At 39.3% G+C, this 21,026-nt stretch overlaps 1 protein-coding gene across 7 annotated transcripts in view; it reads left to right on the forward strand.

Moving 5' to 3' along the window:
- Window positions 1-21,026, forward strand: part of GNB1L (G protein subunit beta 1 like) — a 52,636-nt gene that overhangs the window by 5,203 nt on the left and 26,407 nt on the right. Inside the window, exons 1-2 of one of the 7 annotated variants that reach the window (XM_023937527.2) lie at window positions 6,930-7,009; window positions 8,250-8,444. The exons of the other annotated variants lie outside the window; for them this stretch is intronic. Coding sequence (XP_023793295.2) covers window positions 8,322-8,444 — 123 coding nt within the window. The 5' untranslated portion in view covers window positions 6,930-7,009; window positions 8,250-8,321. Of the gene's footprint in view, window positions 1-6,929; window positions 7,010-8,249; window positions 8,445-21,026 lie in introns of those variants that run through there. 7 annotated transcript variants of the gene reach the window in all.

A 21,026-nucleotide genomic window follows, 5' to 3' on the forward strand; every position in this document is an offset into this window, starting at 1 on the left:
TTCAAGAATCCAGTATCCTGTTTTGCATTGACCATTATTGCCGGGACAAAGCAGGCTGGTTTCTCCTGTGTTGACTTTCCTAGTGTTTGAAGTGCTAAGCTCTGCTGCTGTCTGTGTGTTCTGGGAAAAGCAATGATAACACCTTCCCTAAGTAAGCAGCAAGGGAAGAGGGCTGCATTCTTATCCCAGATTGCTAGGTCTTTATTGTCCAGGTGTTTAGTGTGTTTCTTGCTATTTTCAAAAATTCCAAAACAACTTGATGTGTTCTGGGGGCAGGAGAGAATGTGGGCTATCTGCTTCAACTCAAATATTGTGTGATGGCATCTCTGGTTTTGATTTATAGTCACAAGTAGTAGATACTCAAAACCATGTAAGAAATTTCTAAATTAAATTATTTTGAAGCTACAGGTTCATTGCATAGCCAAACCTTTGCCTTTAATGTTCTTCCACACAGTGGCTATGGGGAAAGAATGATTTTGTAAGGAGTAGTAGAATCACTGGATTGTGTGTTCTGACCTAGTTCCATTACACTCACTAAATAATTGTGAGTGTAATGGAACAAGTTCAAGCTCTGTAACGAGAGGGTTATGACTTAGCTAAATGCCACGAGGCAATATATGTTCATGGACAAGGAAAATGACCTTAATGGAAAGACATGAGACTACCGAAGTGGCAGTAGATCATCATGGGAGCTCTGTTTTGGTTGTATCTCTCTTAGAGGCTTTATGCTGCTAGGGATCAGAATACTGTGGTGTATGGGACTGTTTCTTGGGGCATGAAGTGTGTGAGCCTGTATCAGGGATGGCTGTTCCAACTGAGTGCTGCCCAGTGAGGAGGCACAGGTAGCAGTCTCTCCAAAGGAGGTAAAATCAGTGTGGCCAACTTTACTGTCCACCTCCTTTTTCTTCAGTTTACCTTGTTAGAATTTGCATCTCTGTCCTGCCAGTATTTAGCTATTTGTTATAATAAATCTCTTCTGTAATGAGCCTGATTGACGATCTGAAGCTGTACTTTGAATGCTTGCCCCTGTGTGCCACACTGGTTCTGAGCTGAGTGAACCACATTCCTGTGTTGACTGGAGGGGATGCGTTCCTGACATGCAGCTGGAGATGTCGCTGGCTGGGAAAAGGCCCTTGGTGCAGAAGTGGTTGCCCTGGTGGCACCACCTTTCCTGCAGTGCAGCACCGTGGCCTGGTTCTGCACTCTGATTCCAGGTGCAGAGAGCTCCTCACCCAACTTGCAGAGAGGGAGAGAGCCAATAGTGCTGTGCCAAAAAACCAAATGATAGTGTGAGCAGCAGGGTCTCAAGCCTGCTTCAGTTCCACAGCATTTGTACTTTTTTGCTCTTGGTAACAGTTGGACTTTATCAAAGGAGGCTCTCAAATCTGAGAGAAATTTGGAACATGTGACACATTGCAGGACTTTTTTAATTTAATTTTTTTTTCTAGTAGTGTATTTAGGCCTCCCTCCTTTCACTTCAACAATTGAGGGTGTTGGTTGCTTCCTCATGTTTGTGTAAGAAAAGCTTTTTATAGTCCGTTTTTCCAGTTGGCGTATGTACTTCCTCCACTGTAGCGTAACACATCATTCTTCCCACTCCCTCCCAGACTCTGAAGCTAATGGAAGACCTTCAGGGTTGTTTTATTTTCAAATAAAATGGAACCATGGGGTTGGGAATGGTATTTATTATTGTCTTAAAATGTTTTCTTCAACAAGTTTTGATTTGTTCTTGGTAAATGAGAAGGATGTAAGGAAGCAAGGAATAATCAGCTGCGTTTAGCTTATAGGACATTTAGTTTGAACTGTACATCTCTAGCTCAATTTTTGTTTAGCTGAAAATCTATCAAGAAAAGCAAAAGTTTGTGAGAAACATGAATAGAAGTAGGCTGCATATATTTTATTTTTTTTTAGCAGAAGAATTTTTAATGTAATTCCAAATATGAAGAATTTTTGATTATCATCCTTCCCAGATCCTGCAAGGTAATAGCTGGAGTGAAGGCAGTCTAGAAGCTCCACATCCATCCATTATTTTGCCCTGTAATGGCGAGTCTGGCACACTGACAGCACTTGAGCCTTGCAAATTTGGAGGTGTGATGGAGGTCTTTCCTTGATATAACATCAGTTACACCAAAAAGAAAAGAAGGTGGCATGGCCACTTTCATATCATTGACTGACACAGTCCTGTCCCTGGTCAGGACAGTTTGCACTGCATCCTGCTTAAAGACAGTACAGGACCTGGTTTGCCACAGATTCAGTCCTGCTTGCTGGTTGTTTTTATCACCATTTTCCCAGGAGTATTACTTAGCCTCAGAATAGAATTAGTAATATTTGATGTAGAAGCCTTTTTTTTCTTGTCTATGACAGATAGATTATTGAGAATAGCTGGGAATACCCATTATTTCTAGTGATTTGGCTGCTATTTCTCAAGAAGGGTTATGTTTTGTAACTATTTTTTCAATTTTAAATATTATTTTATATATAGTCTAACAAGGTTTTCCAACCCTAATGAACACGGCCTAGGTCCTTCTGCAGAGGGACATGTGCAGACATGGCCCCTGTGGATTGAACTGCCTCACTGCTTCAGATCTTCACTATTTTTAGCCTCCATATATGCCTTTATTTTTCCCAAGTGTCTATTTCTAAGGTGACATCGTAACTAACCCAGTCAGGGCAGGAATTCACTCTTTTCCTATATGGATCAAAAAAATGGATCTGAGAATCCTTGCAGCTTAAATCTTACTATGGGATGTCTAAGATCCTGACAGCTAATTTTTTAGCTACATTTGTATTCTGCAATTTCTCTATGAAAATAGCATTTTAAAGGTATTTGCTTATTTTATTGCTCCACTGCTAAATAATTGAAATCAGCACTTAGCATTTAATTATAGTGATTTTTTTTATCATAAATATTGTTAAGTGCCTGATGGTGTAATTGGGCATTTTTATAATAAGCCCGTATTTTTTAAAACAAGGGGGAAAACTCTGAAATTCATGCCTTCGTGCTTGTGCCCATTAAATGTGGTTATCATTATCTAGTGACGACATATGTTCTTCCTAACTAGGATTCTCTTCTTTTTCATGCTGATGCTATCTCCATGCTAGATTGTTCCGTTCCTAGTAAACCCCAGGGCAGTAGTGAGAGGTAAATGTGTCCCATATGGCCGCTTCAGACAGCACTTCTGGGTTCAGGGAGATGGGAGAGAGACAGCGGGGTCTGCGTGCCCTCATTGTCCCAGAAGCAGGGCAAGCAGAGAGGGAGCAGGGCCGTGGCTTTCTGTGCTGCTGGCAGTAACGCGGAGCGCTGCGCTGGGACAGGGTGCAGTTATTTGTTGTGCCATGCGGGAGGAAGGAGCCAGGGAGGAACTGCGACTGACTCACCGGCTCTTCCTGGAGCGCCTCCTGGGGTGGTGCTGCTACAGGCAGCCCAGTGCAAGACTGAGCCTGAAGGCTCCAGCGAGCTGATTGCAAATATTTTGCAGAAGTCTTATTTTCTGGTAATTGCTTTAACATGATTCAGTGTTTTCTCTTTTGTCTGATCTTGTTATGAGTCTTCTTGCCTGATCCTTCACCCGCTGTCGTGGGAGCAGGGAAAGCGTTCCCACACCACGTGCACTGTTCCTGCTGTCTTTGGTCTCTCAGGTTCCGTGGCTGTGAGTAGGTGCTATTCAGTACAGCCGACCAGTGATGTGACCTTTTGGAAAAATGACTGATCCTGGAGCTGTTCCCGTGAAGCCTTTCAAACTACTAAGCTGTTTCAGATAGTGGGGTTAGAGCATTTTGTAGAATGGGGGTCCAGGTGCTGTTTGCCTGTTCACGTTTCTAGTGATGCGTAAAATTTGAGCTCCTGTGGAAACTTGGAATCTTGCTGCTGAGGCAAATGTTGTGTATGAACTAAATCCAAAGCACCCAGTCTTCAACAGATATATGAAGAATGGCTAGGATTTAGATTCCAGTGGGTCACCAACAGTGTTTACTAGAGACTAATAATAACAGTGAACAGACTCATTCCATTCCCAGTTCTCTAGGGTTTTAGAAATCCAGCAGAACCAGCAAAATACCTAAAGCTCAGCCACTGAAACCCAGCCAAGTTTTGTAAATATTATAATGGTAACTTAAAATAAATTATGCTCTTTAAATGTACAGTTTATTTAAAAATATTTATTTTGCCAAACCATAAATGTACCCAATAACTAAAGCAAGAAATAACCACGGTTAAGAAATCTAAGATTATAAGGTTTAGAAAAAACCTTTCTGATAGATTTGGTGCTTTTGTTTAACCATGTGATTTACATTTAATCCTAGTTAGACTAATTAATACATATATATCTTTATAGCAGACCAAACACTTCTCATAAGCAACTGACTGGTTTGTGTTATTACATTTGTTCAATTAGGGTGGTGGGAGAGAGGTTTAGAGTATAACTCACTTGCATAATCTTTCGCAAGTAGTAAAAAAAGATCTGTCTCACTATATAGCTACAAGAAATACATGGGTGCTCATAATTCATATTATCCCATAAAGTTTAGAAGAGCATTCAGAGACTGCAAATGAAGATAATTTATGTGTAAAACCTCATCCATGAAGAATTTATTGCCATAGTAGGTATAATATACTTTGGCACAGATTTCTTCCGTGAAACTAGTACTTGCAGATTTGAGAAAGGAACATAGCAGAGACTTTGCAGGTTAAACTGTAGTCTGGTTTTATACAAAACATATTGTAATCAATACTTTTCTCTTTTGACAGAGCTGAAGTCAGTTGGTAAATTAATGTGCCATAGCTGTTGACTATGTGTTTGAACATCTTCACTGTGCAAGTAATCTCTTTAAAATCAGTGTTAGCTTAGTGGTGCTACCTTTGTGTAAGTATTGAAGTTTGTAAATACTTTGAACTTTAGAAGGAGCTGAGGGAACTGCAGAAGTGCATTCCTACAAAGCATTTTAATTTGCAGTATCTAAAAATGAGTATGTGCTTTGCAGGGGTTGTTTGCTAACCATGTCCTGAAGCCCAGACCTCATTCTTCTTGTGAGGACTGCACTGGGACATGGGGCCTCATCTGTCTCTCTGCACTAGAGCAAAACTTCCAGGTAAAGAACCTGGGATCCGTCCATCTCATTGCCAGTTTGACTTGGGCATGTTGCGGGCAAAATGAGGCCAAGACAAGGCTGTGGTTACATTGCAGTGCTGTCGTGCACAGTCTTGGGGAGATGTCAGCACTGTTCTCAGTGCTTGGGTGGCTCATGCAGCTGGAACAAAGATATATTTCCTTTTGTTCCTTCTGCTGGACTCTGCTTTCTGTTTTCTTTTGAGATTACATTGTGCACATATGCTTTTATAGTTGCTGCCTCTCTTTGACCCAAACACTTTTACTTCCATGCATGTTAATGACATTAAATGAAAATCAAGGCAAGCCATTGCCCCTCCATGATTTCTGCATCATACAAAGTAAACTTAAGATAAGGAAGGATTTGTTATACCATAAAATATGCCATTTAAATGCATGTAGCTGGGAATGGAGAGAAGCAGCTCCTAGCATGATGTATAAGAGGGATTTTAGTCCACATCAGCAAGAGAAGCTAAAGGGCATGTAAGTGTAAAAATGGACCATAGTTCTCAAGCATTGATGTAGAGCAGACAGGACCTTTAAAATTCTTCCCTGAAAAATACACAGTGGTGTTGGGCAGCAGTCTGCTACGCTTGGATTGTCAAACAACATTATCAATTCCTCTGGGATTTTAACTATTGATTCCAGGAAGTCTAGGTGTTTCATGAAGTGCTATTCAAATATTAAGCTGTTTCTTCCGGATGTAGATCCTTGGACAGTGCACTTATGCTTAGCCTTTTCTCTGTTGGCTTGCTCTGCAGGAGAAATCCCAAACTATTGAGAATAAAGATAACTTCCTGTGCCAGGTATATTAGCTGGAATTATCTCTGTTGTAGAAAGAAATAATTTTGGTTTTGAAAGTGACACGGGATTTTTGATGTTAGTAAAGATTTATCTCATCAAGGATGTCACTCTGCTACTAAGAAAAGCTCATTGGACTCATATCAGAAATACTGTGTTCAGTTCTCTGCTTGTCCAGATGGATTTAATGGTGTTAACATGGTACAGACAATGGCAACTGAAACAATTTGGGGAAATGGAAAAACTGTCATATGAGGAGAGATTGAAAAGTTTGGTATTCTGCAGTTTCGAGAAAGACATATATTTATCATTGAGATTTACAGAATCATGAATGTGATGAAAAAGCCAGATGTGAAACTGTTGCCCTCCAAATCCTGCAATGTAAGAACTAGAGGGCACTCAGTGAAGGTAGTAGGAGATCAAGTTTAAAGCAAAGAAAAGAAAATAGTCCTTCATTTTCTGGAAGTCCAGATTGTGACCGTTTTGCCATAGTAGGTTGCAAAGGCAGGGATATCAGCAGGTTCAAAAAAGATCAGACAATTTCATAGACAGAAACAGAGCTGCAAATGGACAGTGAAGTTGTATGCCCTGTAACATCATTGTGCATGGAGAGGCGTTGGGGGCAAGAGGAAGGGACCCCAAAAGCAGCCAGGCTTCTATCTTTTTCCTAAACAGTATCTCTAAATAGCATGGCACTGGTGGAAGTCAGGTACTAGGCCAGATGGGACCAGTCATCCGACCTTGCAGGGCATATTTTTCTGCCATGCAGTACCACACCATGTTCTGCTTTGAAAGGGTTTTATTGCTAGTGCCTTGAATTCTTGTAAGGATAATCAAGAAAAAAAATGGTAGCATGTTAATACTCCATTGTTGTCACCTCAAATATTAATGTGTTTTAAAGTCTGATCCATTGATAGTCAAATGCCTGCCTGTTACTGTGCATGTCACTAACATGGCATTTGTTTGGAAAATGTACAACTTGGAAAATGAATTTTAAGTTTGTGTGTTTATTTTTCTTGGCAGTGAGTTTTGGTTATCTCAGAAGGGAAAAGCTATCCAGGTGCAGTGAAGCTGTGTGGTGCCATGAGTGCTCTGGCAGGAAGGTATGCAGGACAAGTATGCAGGGAGCTGGATCAGAGTAGTTTCTTCATGCTCCAGTACTGTGTGCTACTGAGATGTCTTTGTGCTAGTTCCAAGTAGGCCAAGTTGAGCCAATGAATCAACAGGGACTTAGAGCAAACCACATCCACAGATCAGGGACCCAGAATTTGGGTCATGGTCCCTATTTCAGGCAGTGGGCTTTAATGGCACCTCAGAGCTGGGATGGTATCCCTGTAGTTTGGAGCATCCTCCCCAAGCACCCAGTTCTTTGCCTGCCCAACTCACCCATAGCCTTCAGGCTAGTGCTTCTTGCATAGAAGCTCACTCTTTTATTGCATCTGTAGCATTTGGAGGAGACCTGCAAAGAAAGGTGGGGGGGGGGGGGGGGGGGGGGAAATCACTATTTTACTTTCATATAGGACACAGAAAAGTTTTTTAACATGTGTTTGGGTGGAGGTTTTTTGTAAAATATATTGTCTTCTGTATGCTTTTTTTTTCCTCTTGCTAACATTAAGTATATTAACAAAAACATTCTTTGCTTCAATCAGACAATATGGGCTTTGTTCATATGGAGACTTTTGAACATTATGTGTAGTTCCTGTACTCTGGGCACAAGCTTTTAGCAGAGATACTTACATGAGCCATAAACTGTATGAGTGCAGCTCAGGTCGGCTCATTGTGTCTGTGGAAACTGATGGTACTCTGCTGTTGATGAGAAATCCACCATAAACAAATCCTCACTTGTGGTCTCAGGTGTGTGATTGGGAAACATGTTTGGCTTTTAATCAAAGGAAATGGAGAATTTGGTTCTTAGGAATATCTTCTCTCTTGTTTCAATAAAATAAATGTTAATGCAGATAAAGACCTTAAAGCAGTCTGATTAAAGCCTCAGCTATTTGAGCTTTGGTTCTGTGAGAATTTGGATGTCATCATCCTTTTGTTTTCAGTTTTTCTGGGGAAGTACTTCAGCTATATGGCAAAAATAAACAAAAGAAACCTTCTAAATCTTCACACTTAAATACATTTATAAGTATTTTTAGTTATTGTTTACTCCTTGCAAATTTATCTTGGTCTGAAAAAAAGTTTTAGACGTATTGTTTTCCTAACAAAGATTTGACCTTCATCTTTATACACAGTTTCACTATTCTTCCTATCAGCATTTAGTTCAAAGGAGCACTTCGAAGCACACAGGCAAAAAACAGTTCCATTGTGTAAAATAGAAATGTGTGTTTTATATCACAGGAGTTTAGAGAACAATGCAAAGGTCAATTGTGTTGCTTGCTCTCCTGTCACATGATGTGGGTGTGTATATGAATGCATCCCTGGAATTCCACTGTGGGATCTGCATCTTTGAAGCTGATGCTAAAATTACTGCCGAGGCTCTTCCAAAGGCGGATACTGATAGAAGATTCAATGAAATCGAAGGTCGCCAGTCTGGTAGGCGTTGAAAGATACCTGGCTATGATACTATTTCTGATTTAATAATGCGAATGGGAGGCTAGCCCTTTGTAATAATTAGGACTAATTACTGAAGAGGTGTTGACAGATGGGCTAAGAGGAAACAAACTGCCTTTATCCAGTGGCTTAGAGTCAGATTACTAGTCTTGTGTTATCTGTTTCTCAGAAAGTAGAAGCTTCAATCATTCACTAAGTCTTCAAAGGGGAAAGGGATCCTAACAATATACAGGATTTGGGATGAAGCTATGAAATAAGTCTTTGACTCAAAATGGCTAAATTAATCTCCTTTCCGTAAATTATCATACTTTTAAAGTTTGAGTTACAGATGGAGAATCTGATTATAGTACTGAAAAATACATGAAATCAGTATTGATGACTGTCCTGTTGCTGCTTCTGCTCATGGATTAGTCTAAGATTGGTTCTTTGCTGTTAATTATATTAATATGAATTATTTGATTCCTTCTTATGCCATGCTTGCTATCCAGCTGAAACAGAGACATGGGAAAGTAGTAAGTACTCTTTTGTTCAATGTTTATGCAGATGTTATATCTGATCAACAAGCAGAAAATACATCTGCTGAAGTTAATTACAGTTACTTTCCGTTTTAGTTGACAAGATCATGCATATTCCAGGAGGAGAACAATATATTACAATACAATTGCATTTACTGAGAATGATGTAGGATTTCCTTAAAGAGGATTTTTTCTCTCCTTTTGAAGGTCATGTCCATCCAGCACATCTGCATAAAGTAGATACAATTGTCCAGTGTGAATGGAGTTAACAAAGACATTCAGGGATTAATGCTTTGTCACCAGAATGAACACTCAGTGTGACTTACTTTAGGCAAATTATTTAAAAGTCTAGCCATCTTCCATCTTCTCAAATGACTTCTAAGTGCTTTCCTCCCCACTCTCCACCATATATAGAACCTGGTTTTCTTAGGAACGTGATAAATATGGTTGCATTCGATAGCACTTATAAGCAGAAGTAGCTTTCAATTATTTATTTACTTTTAACAAAAGGGGTCATTTAATTAATGTTTAAATATTTATAACAGTTTTATTGTCCTGTAAAATCGGTTATACTTTGATCTAGATTTTCTGGTTTGAGATAATAGGGTTGGTAAAAGTTTTCCTAATGAATTTGGTCAGAACATGACATAATCTGATTATCTGACGAAAGATTGACACTTCAGTTCCTGCGAGCATAAAAGCACGGTAGAATGGGGGCTGTTCAGCACAAATTCAAAGGCTGGGAGTTCAAGTTCAGGTACGGCAGAATTGTTCAAAGTTTCAGATTAATACAGTGAAAAATGTTGCATTTTTCACCACATTTTTGGTCAGGAATAATGGTGGATGAGAGGAGTGAAGCTTGAATTTGAATATATAAACTGGAGCTCCAGTCTGTAACTTTGGGTTAATTTCCCTCCATTTGCTAAATAGTAGTTAATGTTACTCGTTAAAACATAGAGAAACTAACTGGTCAGAACATGACAGACACAGGAAACAGCACCAGAAACTGAGAATTAAGCATCATCAGTATTCAAGCTGTTACATATGGAACCAGTTTTTTATCAATATACCTCACATTTTAATTAAAATGAAACAATTCAACTGTTTAACATGAGCAAATGCTCGTATGCTTGGAGATGAGCATATTTAAATAATGCATTCTACATGCTTATGTAAAATAAATGTAGATTTATGTGATCAAACTGGTATGAAAGAACAGTTATGTATAAAGTGTAAGCTTAGCCTAAACTGTTAAAATAAACATCAATTTTTTCATTTGATATTCAGGTAATATTTGCTTTGCAAATGTAGTTCTTGTTTGCAGTGGAATTATAGTGATCCCTACTAGAGTTCTTGAACTAAGTTGCTCTCCAATAACTTGGCTTATCCAAATACTTACACTGTATGGAACAGGAATCCTAGTAGAAAAATGACATGTACTATTAATAATTAAGCTTGAATTTTGAGAGATATTTCATAATATAAAAATACTTAGTAATCTGTCATTTTGAGTCATATATTTTAAAGTGGTGTATATACTAAGTCTTTTCTTTCTTTTCAATGCTGAGGGGTTCTTGGAGAAAGTAAAGTGTTAAGTACCAAATGTGATGGTCTTTACTGAAATGCAGTTTGTTTCTGACCTTGACAAGATTTTTCTGACTTGAATAAGGATTTAAAGCTTTAATCTGATTAATTGATACAGACTGTCTACATTGCTTTGTTTCTTAAAATACCACATGGCACGTGAATTTCAGGGTCCCTGGGAAGGGACCGTCTGTGCCTGGAGTCAGTGAGTGGAGGCCTAATCCCAGTTCTAGGGACTGTGCCACCTTGGGAGGTCACCTACTGTCCCTGCCTACAGCTTCTCCATCTCCAGAGAAGGATGTGGAGTAACTCTGGTCTCAGAGATGTGCTGTTTACACAGATGCAGAAAGCTGCCTAGGAGAAAATGCTTTATGAAATACTGGCGTAATGAACAGACCCTGCAAACCCTCCCTCATTTGAGCAGTCTCACCGATATCATCTGGTAGTTCGGACAGGCATAAATCAGATCCAAAATTTGGATTTTAAAATACAAGCTGGTCACAAATAGGAATTGCCCTTGCTTATTTAATATTCCTTCTGTGTTTATGAAAATTTATCTTGTTTGCTATTTGCAGTTTTAAAGTATATTTTTTAACTGTTATGAAACAAATGGCAATATAAATATGGGGTAGGAAATAGGTATAGTATTCTGATATTAATGCATCTCCCACCATATGCTGGTGAAGTACGTAGCCTGTTCAGCTAATTGCAGAGTCTTTTTTTATTTTATTTTAATGAATATGTATTTTGTGAATGTATTTTGTTCTTGTCTTTTTAATTCTATGAAATGTAAACTGTGTCATTAAACTAAAAGAAATATTTTGGGAAGCGCTGTCAGAGCTCATCTTGCAGTGCAGGTTAATTTATTTGCCTACCTCTGCACGGCATCTCTGCCGTGGTGAGGCGTACACATACGGGGGTATTTCATAAGCAGAAGGAAGCCCAGAACATAAGCTGAAGTTTTAAAAGTGCATGAAAAGTAGATTGCTTCATTATGTCTTCATAAAGTGTCATGTCTCACTATTGCCTCCCACCAAATGAGCGAGAACTGCCAAGTTCAGGGGTGTTCATATTAAAAAACAAAAAATTTGAAGAGTTCTGACTGTAATCAACAGTCATTTTTACCTCAGGTATGGCTAAGGCAAAATAAAATACAGCACTACAAACTTCATGTGCAATAAAATATTTGTACATATATTGCTTTTATCAGAGCTTAATCCAAATATAATATTTGTAGAGTAATAAAATAATTTATATATTTTGGTTTTATTTGAATCAAAGGAGACTTGATGCAAAATTAAAATGCACCGTCTTTTAAACTTAGAAAGATACTGAATTAATTTAATTTTAAGATGGGTATGAAAATGGTATTTGGTCACTTTCTCCCTTTCCTTTGAATGTATCAACCCAGATCCTGGGCAGACCTTAACGTTTATGGAAACAGCTCCATTTCTAGCATCTCTGGACATGGTCCTGTACATCAGGAATCAATTATAAGCGTTGTATTTTAGAAGTATAAATTAATTTACTATTGGTTCTATTTTATTATGTAATACCATGTCACATATACTTTACCTTAATTCTGAAAACTCTTGTTATATTTCACACTTGGAAAAAGAAAGTATAGAAGACAAAATGTCACCTGATTTGTACTGTGTTTCATGTTCCTATGCCCTGTGGGAGAAAAGGAAAAGTAATAGAACAGACAAATAAATAAACGTGGTGTTGAAACTGGCATGACAGTTTCTGCTCTTGCACAAAGGAACTGCAATCAATTTACTGTCTTCATTGGTCAAGTGCCAGAATAACAGTATAATATCATACAAGAGTAGATTAATTAAAGTAATTAGAATGGAATAAATTAAACAATCATAAAAGTTTGTCATGGGAAAAATATGTGTTTAGAATTAATTAGTTTTCAAATAAAGTGATATTTTAATTGCTCAGAGTTACAGAATCCTTAATTGCAGACACATAATTCTGGCCTAAATAACTTTAGTTGCTGTAACAACTTGATATATTTCTTCTCTGTCAATTCTTTTTAATAGTTTGTTACCAAACAAGATTATTGCCGGAATGTCTGCAAAAATGTCTGGAAGACGTTTAATTAGTCCATGCTATCTGAGGACATTATTAGCTCTTGGAACCAAGAGATTTGTGGCTGATGCTGCACTGTGCAGCACCCCTAATTAAGGAGGATGGGCAGACAGAGCCCCGTGGCTGACAGATTGTTATGCATGGCTGAACTGGAGGCTACTCAAAACAGTCTTTTGATGGTCCTTGGCTCATCAATTTTCTGCTAGATTTCAGTGATTTATCACATGTACAAACTTAAATTCATTCTAGGTCTGATGTTATGGTGAAGAGAGACTTAGATAAATCCTTTTTTTTAACTTTGTGCATATATAAATGTGTATTAGTATTCTTCAAGTTTGCAAAGTGATGAATCATTTGTTGTCTTTTCTGTCCCAAATAGTTTTATGGAGAGTGTGTTGTAGAGCTGAACTCCTGTGGGCTTTTATGCTTTCTTTCTCCAAACAGGGCTGACTGTAGTTACATCATTGCACTTTTCCAAGCAATTAATGGTTCCAGAAAATAAAACAGATGTGTGTCTTTTCCCTCATTTGCAAATTGAACCTGTTTATGAAATTTTAGAATTTCATCTGTTTCAGCTGTATTTCACGCTGTATTTTAGGCTCCCTTGTTAAAAGCTAGTGCAATAACATGAGCAGGGGCTCTCATGTTTTCAGACCCCATATTTTTGGCGTAAATGTATCCATGATATTTGTCTGTCTCCAAAATGTTTACTTCAGTAAGATTTGCAATGCCCAAAATGTTTAATTGTGTTAAAAAAGGTCAAGCAGCTGATAGCTGAAGGCACATATGTCAGAATGAAAGACTGAAAAAAAATTATCAGTCTGACACAGGGGGAGTATTAGAATGATTAATGTTTACATTAATTTATGGCTTTTACATATTGATTAATAGCTTTTTGTTCCAGTGACCAAAATGTGTAAGTGGCAATGAGATCCATATGCTAACTCAGTGTCTTTCAAATGATTATAATCATTCTTAGTTTTGTTCCCATGCTGAAACTATGTTTTCATATAGAAAGTAATTGTTGTACAGTGACTTTTTTAAAAATTGCAGATGGAAGTATTTGCAATTGAGCCTCAAGATGCAAGCTTGGGTTTCAGTATTCTTGAAGGTTACACACAGATATTTATATACATTTTTCTTGCAAATTTCATTACTTAAAATCTTAATATATTGTGGCTTAGCCTTTTTCAGGTAAGGAATACTTACAGACAAAAAGGGTGCTAATGCTGGGAGGAGCCATTATCTGAGTGGAAATCATTAAAAATGCATTGCATTGCATGACGGTTATTAGTCATTTTCTCCCCTGCTCCCATAAGATTTCTTGGCATATCACCAGTTGCTGATAAGCAGTTTTGCTTGCTATCTGTCCATTGACTAATACAATTAAAATGTGGAAACCTCCATCATTCATTGTATAAATGTCAAGAGAGAAGGTAATTTGGGGGATCTCCTGAGAAAGGATGAACTCCTAACTTCCCTAGCAGTCAGTGGGAAATGGAGGTTCTCAGCACTCCTCAAACTGAGACTTTTGAAGTGTTTTTCTGAGCAGGCATTCATTGTTAGTCATTAGAAATGATTTGGTGACTATTTAGAATGAAAGCTCTGACAGTATTTAGTGTTCCCAACCTGTAAGAGGAAGGACTCTTGTCAGCTGTAATGTTGGCTGTGTGGCAACAGGTTTATGATACCGGCTAATGAAGGATTCTGTAACTAGGTCATATAAATCACTGCATTCCCTTTGACATTGATGTGTCGCTAACTAGCAAGTTTTGCAAGCAAGATAGAAATCTGTCTACAGTATCTGGATATGATATTTTCTGGTGCAAGCACAAACTAATGAATGCTCCCAGTCCACTGTTGTGATTTTTTAAAAAATAAATATTATTATTATCATAATTTATTAGGTCTTGAAGTCAGAAAGCCTTGCAGATATACATCACTGTGCTTAATCTCTACTTTGGCAGTCATAAGTGAATAGTAATATGAAAAATAAGCAATTAAAAGAAAGCTTTTTGTTATCCTTTAACTCTGAAAATTAAGAGTGCTTTATTAGTACATTTACTGGTTAAATCAAAAACTTCCACTAATTCTCATTTCTGCTTGACATCTTCTTAAAATTTTCTACTGATTTCTAATTTCCACTTGAAGTAAATTATTATTTAAATTTGCTTTAAAGAAACCGTAGAAGCATAATACAGTTTCTAACTCAGTTTAGAAATGAAGATAGAAATGGGAGTTTTAAACTGAAAGCTGCGTTCTTACATGACTGACAAATGAATTTTCATATCTTCTGGGGCTCTGACCTTTGAAACTGTTTGTGTAGCACTCCCACATCTCTTGATCAGGCTTCTGCTGGTTTTACTTTGGCTAGTGCATGTTTCTGTCTTTGCACACAATGGACATATCCTGTGTTTCGGGCAGCTGGGGTGAGTGTCAGAAAGGCAGTGTGCCTGGCTTTTAGTTTGGGATTTTCACTGTTCCTAAGTGTTTTTTGTGTGTTACCTTGCTGCAGGACCCAGAAAGGCATTTCTTTGTACAGCTGAGTTACTTTTCACCTCAGGTGCAAAGAAATTTCTTCAGTCTCACAACGTCTCTTTGTATTGCTGACTTCCCCGTTTCACTGTGTTCTGGTATTTTTTGGTTTGTACATGCAAAATGAAAAGCTGGGCTTAAAAATTTGTCACAACATGTCTGAAGAATTGTTTACCAAATCATATACCTACTTTCAGACCATTTGTAGTCAATAACCTATAAAAATTTCACTTTTGCAGTCAGATGAGGTGAACTTCAGCTCGTTTAACTCACGTGGATTTGTCTGGCATCTCTTTTAATGATGTATGGAAATGTTACTGATTGAATGAGTTCTTGTAGCGCTAAATTCCCATTCTCTGCTTCTCAGAAGTGCCATAGAACCAAATGGCATTCTGTGACAAGCAGGGATGTGTAAGGTATTTCCAAGTGCTGCTGTGTTCTTGCACAATTCAGTGAGGGAATCGCGTGCTCCGGGACCCTTGGGCTCTGCTGCAGCTGTTGAGCCACAAGGAAAGGCCACGGCACTCCCGGCAGCCCAGGTATGGGGCGTTGGTTGGGCTGAGAGAAGTTTCACCACTGAGAAATCTCTCTGTCTACAGTGGTTGGAGGCTGGAAACGTAGGAACGTTGCTTTTGGAAAGCTCATACTGCAAAGGCTGCTCGCTGGATTTTAATGGTGGAGATTGCAAATGTAATGGAACAAACAAAATTGTTTGCATTGCGCTATTAACTTGAAGGAGTCTGTTGTTTGCACTAACTGCCTCTGCAGTCGCAGCCCAGGACCCACTTCCCAAATGCTCTCATGCACAGAGTACTGTGACACAGTGCTTAGTTTGTCAGGGGGTGCAGGTAGGCACAGAACTGCAGGCTAAAAAAGGGCTTTTGTATGAATGAAAAAACCTGGAAAGGGGGAAAAACAATTTATTCACATCTTTCTCAACTCATTCTTTGCTCTGATTTTTCCTTTGGGAGGGTGGCACCTGGTTGACTGGGAATTGTCAAAAAATAACAGGGATTTCATGTATCTGTTTGTGAGCACACCTGGATGTGTTGGATATTTTGCAGTAGTAATTATGTCTGCACACCTGCTGGTTTCAGTCCCAAATCAGTTTGCCAGACATGCCTAGGGAGATTTATTTCTCCTATACCTGAAAAAGCTCTTTTACCACTGAGGTTTTACTACTCTAAATAAGCCTAAAGAAAAATAGAAGAGGATTTTTTCCTGTCTTTGCTTGAGCAGTTGGTATCTTAAAGTGAACTGTGTAGTTTGTTAGGGGGAGGAGGGTGTTTGGATGATATTTTAATAGCAATTTGTTTTTGCTTCAATGTGTGATAGAAATACAAGTGACAGGAGTGGGAACAGGAGAATTGCTGAATTCTGCTGGAATTTTTCCTGTGGGAATCTGTTAATGTTTTTAATTCTCTGAGAGATTTTTCTAAGGTAATCCTTTTGACATTTACATATTTTAAATGACTCTCATTAAATAAAAGCTTAACTTTTTTATATCAAATGCTGAAGTGATGATACTGAAATACCACTGCATAGAAATTGAAATGGTTTGAGGATTATTCTAATTGCAGCCTAAGCAAAGTAAGATTTGTGAGGGATATTAATAGTGAATTGTTCTTTAAAATAACATAATTTTGAAGGAAATTTAATTGTTGTGGCATTTAGCATATGCATTTTCTTAGACAAAACCCTTTTTGGTACCTCCTGTGTGGTGCACTCAGCCATTCACTAATTGAAACCCTCATTTGAGCAGCTGGGTTTCCACTCCCTACTTGTGTAGCAAACGTAACTTGTGCAGGACCCCAAGGGTTCGCAGTGCACTCTGTGAAAAATCCTTCTCGTTGTCTGTGCCACATCAGTGTAGCTCAGCTCCTGAAGGACAGTGCTGTTAACAGTGCAGGGAAGGCTGGAAGAAATAAGAAGTGGAACATCTTTTTTAAAAAAACCAAGAGCCTGATGGTGAGCTGTTGCCTCTCTTGCAGGTGATGCCATCTTGCAAGCAAATACTGCCATGAGCAAAATGATTCATGTATTCATGTCTTTTCACTCCTTTCACAGGAGGCAGGAGGATAAAAGGGCCAAACATATAGTGTAGCCCAGAAATGCCTTTAAATGTACTTTATTCTGTAGGTTGCACTTTGCTTGTTCAAGCCCTTGAGCTAGATTTTGCTCTCAGACCAGACTAAATACTAAGCAAATTCATTTAATTAAATTTGTTGCAGATATCCCCAGTTAACAAGAACAGATTGGTCTCCCTGAGGCTAGATAGAGTTAACAAGAAAATAAATGTTGTGCTAATTAGAGAACTCATTTTTAGACACCTGGGGTGAAACTTTAAAAAGTCCTAGAGATGTAGGATTGAAAATTCATTTGGAAATGACTCTTAGGCTTCTAAATCACTTAGGCACTTTTGAAAAATTTCCCCAGAGGCTTTAACCATCTCACAATCATCATATTTAGCATGTTTGTAGCTGTCTGCTTAGCAAAACACTATAACTATTATCTGTTTGAGTCAGTACACCACAATGTACTTCATTATCCCTGTGAAGTAGAGACTGGGCTACTTGGTGAGTTGAAGGTAGGCTAAATGTCATTTTTTTGAGCATGCTTGTGTGTCAACAGGAGCAGGTTGATGCTTTCTTGGAGTTGTTAAAGTACCAGTACCCCAAATTTCCATCTCTTTGCAACCTCCTGGGACTTTCTATAGGTACCTAACAACTTTTTACTATATCTTGCCTTAAGTGACTTGTCCAAGCTCATGGATAAAAAAGACAGCAAAGATGCGATTTTATAGTTCAGCACCTGCTGGAAGGAAAATGAGACACTAAATTCTGTCACACTGCCATTCATTTGCCAAATCATGATAGGAAGTAATAAGGACTCAATAAATATTAGGTTCAATATTAAGCCAAGTTTCCAGATTCACATTTGATTAGCAGAAAAGCAAGAAAAGAGATAGACTCTTAGGAGCAAAAAGTCCCTTCAATAGCTCACAGCTCAGAAGTATGTTTTCAGTAGTTTTTTTTCCTGTAACTGGTCTGAGGATTTTTCTGAAATATCATCCTTGTAAAGACATGCATTAGTAGTGTCTGTTTCATGCCGGGTAAAACCCTTCCCATAGCCACGCACACACTTACTGTCTGTCAGCAAAAACTTCTGTGTCAGTAATTAGAAAAATGCTATTAAAAACCTGCCTTGTAATCCCAGATAGCCTCTGGGTTGCCTCAGTTCTGCTTCCTTGCTCAGTGCAGTAAGCCAGAATTGCTCCACTGTGAGGTGGGACCCTGCTTCTCTGACAAGTGCTTAGCTACTCTTTTATTTATCTGGTTGTAGAACACTTTGAGGGCACCAGCACTCAGCTGTAGTGCCCCAAAGAGGTGTCCCTTGGTGACAAAGTCCTTGGTCTGACAGGTTTATAACACAGGTGGAGCATGTTGCTGATGGGAACTTGGGAGCTGCATCTCACTGTGGGGGTGAACCTGCACATCATATACATCTGAAAATTTACTTCAGCCTGCCATGAGTCTGGATCATCCAACAGCTTCATAAAAGGGATGAGTCAGGGCCTAAAACACAGAGGGTATCCACTGAGCTCATTATTTTCATACCTAATTACACAGTGCTCTTGAGAGAAAACTGCACATTACGCTGAAGAATCCTGTTTCATCACTAGCCCTAAAAAAATAATTGCATTTAATTAGAACCTATAGATTCCATGGTGATAACTTGATCTATAAACACTCAAGGTAGACCTGCAAATACAGTGCATTAGCAAGTGTATCCATTAAACACAATTTGAAAGTTGGTACTGGGGTGAAAAGTTGGGCTGTTTTGCCATGGAACTTGTAGCTCTTGCACTCCTCTCTGATTCTCTGCAATTTCTGTGCTGTGAACTGGCAGGCAGACAAACACCTGCTGATCTTCCCTTACTGAATTTAGAAATCTTTTTGTTTAGTCTGGGGTAATATATGCATGAGTGGGAAAAAGTGATGACAGGTGACACCTGCAGTGGCAAAAGCTGCCCTTTTCTATGTGAGGTTAGGTCAGAAAGGAAGAAGCAGATATACAAGTGTGGTTAGTAATGCCACAGGGAGCAAACACTGTTCATGGTGAAAACATTTCTTGTAATGGACATTGTAATGTATTTTCTAATGAACTGCAAATTCTACTTCTAGTTGAATCAGCTGCTGGTTGCCTTGTCTCAGCACAGGTCTGGAGGGTCATTTGCAACAAGGCAGAACACAGAAAATTTGTCCTTATCCTTCTCCAGTGCTTGTGCACAGCTGCCTGCAAAGCTCTTAATGTGAAGGGAAATACCTGAAAATGCCAGAGCAGTGAGTGCCTGTGGGGATCACACGGGCTGTCCCTGTGATTCCAGTTCACCAGGAATTGTCCTCTGCATTTCCTGTGTGGAACAGGGCAGCCTGCTCCCGCATATACCTCTCCTGCTCTGTGCTGATTCAGACCACATTTGACATGAAGCTGATAAGATCCATCTCTTGATCCGTTAGGGAATACAAACCCCTTGGAATAAAATGTTTAGCACAGTAGTCAATTAATAGAGGTGCTGCACTTATTTTTCAAGAAACCATGCTTAGAACCAAAAATTAAAATACTCTGGAGTAATGGGATTCTTGTGTAGAAATGATCATCACTCCCAACTCATCAACATGGATGAGAGTATTGAATCTTTCAGTAAATTTGCAGACAACACTAAGCTGGGAGTGTGTGTCGATCTCTTCAAAGGGAGGAGGGCTCTGCAGAGAGACCTGGAACGGTTGGATGGATGGGCAGAGTCCAATAAGATAAAGTTTAAGAAGTCCAAGTGCCAAGTCCTGCATTTTGGCCACAACAACCCCCTGCAATGCCACAGGCTGGGGACGGTGTGGCTGGACAGTGCCCAGGCAGAAAGGGACCTGGGGGCACTGGTGACAGCAGCTGAACATGAGCCAGCCCTGTGCCCAGGTGGCCAAAAAGGCCAATGGCCCCTGGCCTAGATCAGGAATGGTGTGGCCAGAGGAGCAGGGTGGTCATTCTTCCCTTGTGCTTGGCACTGGTGAGGCCGCACCTGGAGTGCTGTGTCCGGTTCTCAGCCCTCAGGTTAGGAAGGACGTTGAGATGCTTGAACACATCCAGAGAAGGGCAATGAGGCTGGTGAGGGGCTGGGAATGTGAGTGCTGTGAGGAACAACTGAGGGAGCTGGGGTTGTTTAGCCTGGACAAAAGGAGACTCAGGGGTGATCTTACCACTCTACAACTTCCTGAAAGGTGGCTGTAGTCAGGTGGGGTCGGTCTCTTTCTCCAGGCAACAACTGACGGAACGAGAGGACACAGCCTTAGGCTGTGCCAAGGAAAATATAGGTTGGATATTAGGAAAAATTTTTTTACAGAAAGAGTGATAAAGTACTGGAATTGTCTGCCAGGGGAGGTGGTGAAGTCACCATCCCTGGATGTGTTTAAAAAAGACTGGATGTGGCACTGGGTGTCATGATTTAGTTGACGTGTTAGGGCATGGGTTGGACTCAATGCTTGAAGGTCTCTTCCAACCCAGTGATTCTGTGATTCTGTGATCTGAAATTCTTTTCAATTGATACATTCACTGCAATGCTTTTCTGAAAAAACACAAAAGTAGTATTTCTGTGGGGAGGAAGGGGAAAGACTTAGCCAGGGGCTAAAGCAGAATGATAAATTGCTTGCCCACTCAAATTATGGGTGTCAAGTTTCTTGTATTTTGTAGCTCTTCCCTTTAGCACAGGGAGAGCAGCTGACTGAGTTAGGAGTTACAAGTGTGTGAGAGGTGCGTGCGCGTGGCCAGCTCAGCACCT

The sequence above is a fragment of the Cyanistes caeruleus genome, chromosome 18, assembly GCF_971803275.1.
Source record: "Cyanistes caeruleus chromosome 18, bCyaCae1.hap1.1, whole genome shotgun sequence".
Classification (NCBI taxonomy): Eukaryota; Metazoa; Chordata; class Aves; order Passeriformes; family Paridae; genus Cyanistes; species Cyanistes caeruleus.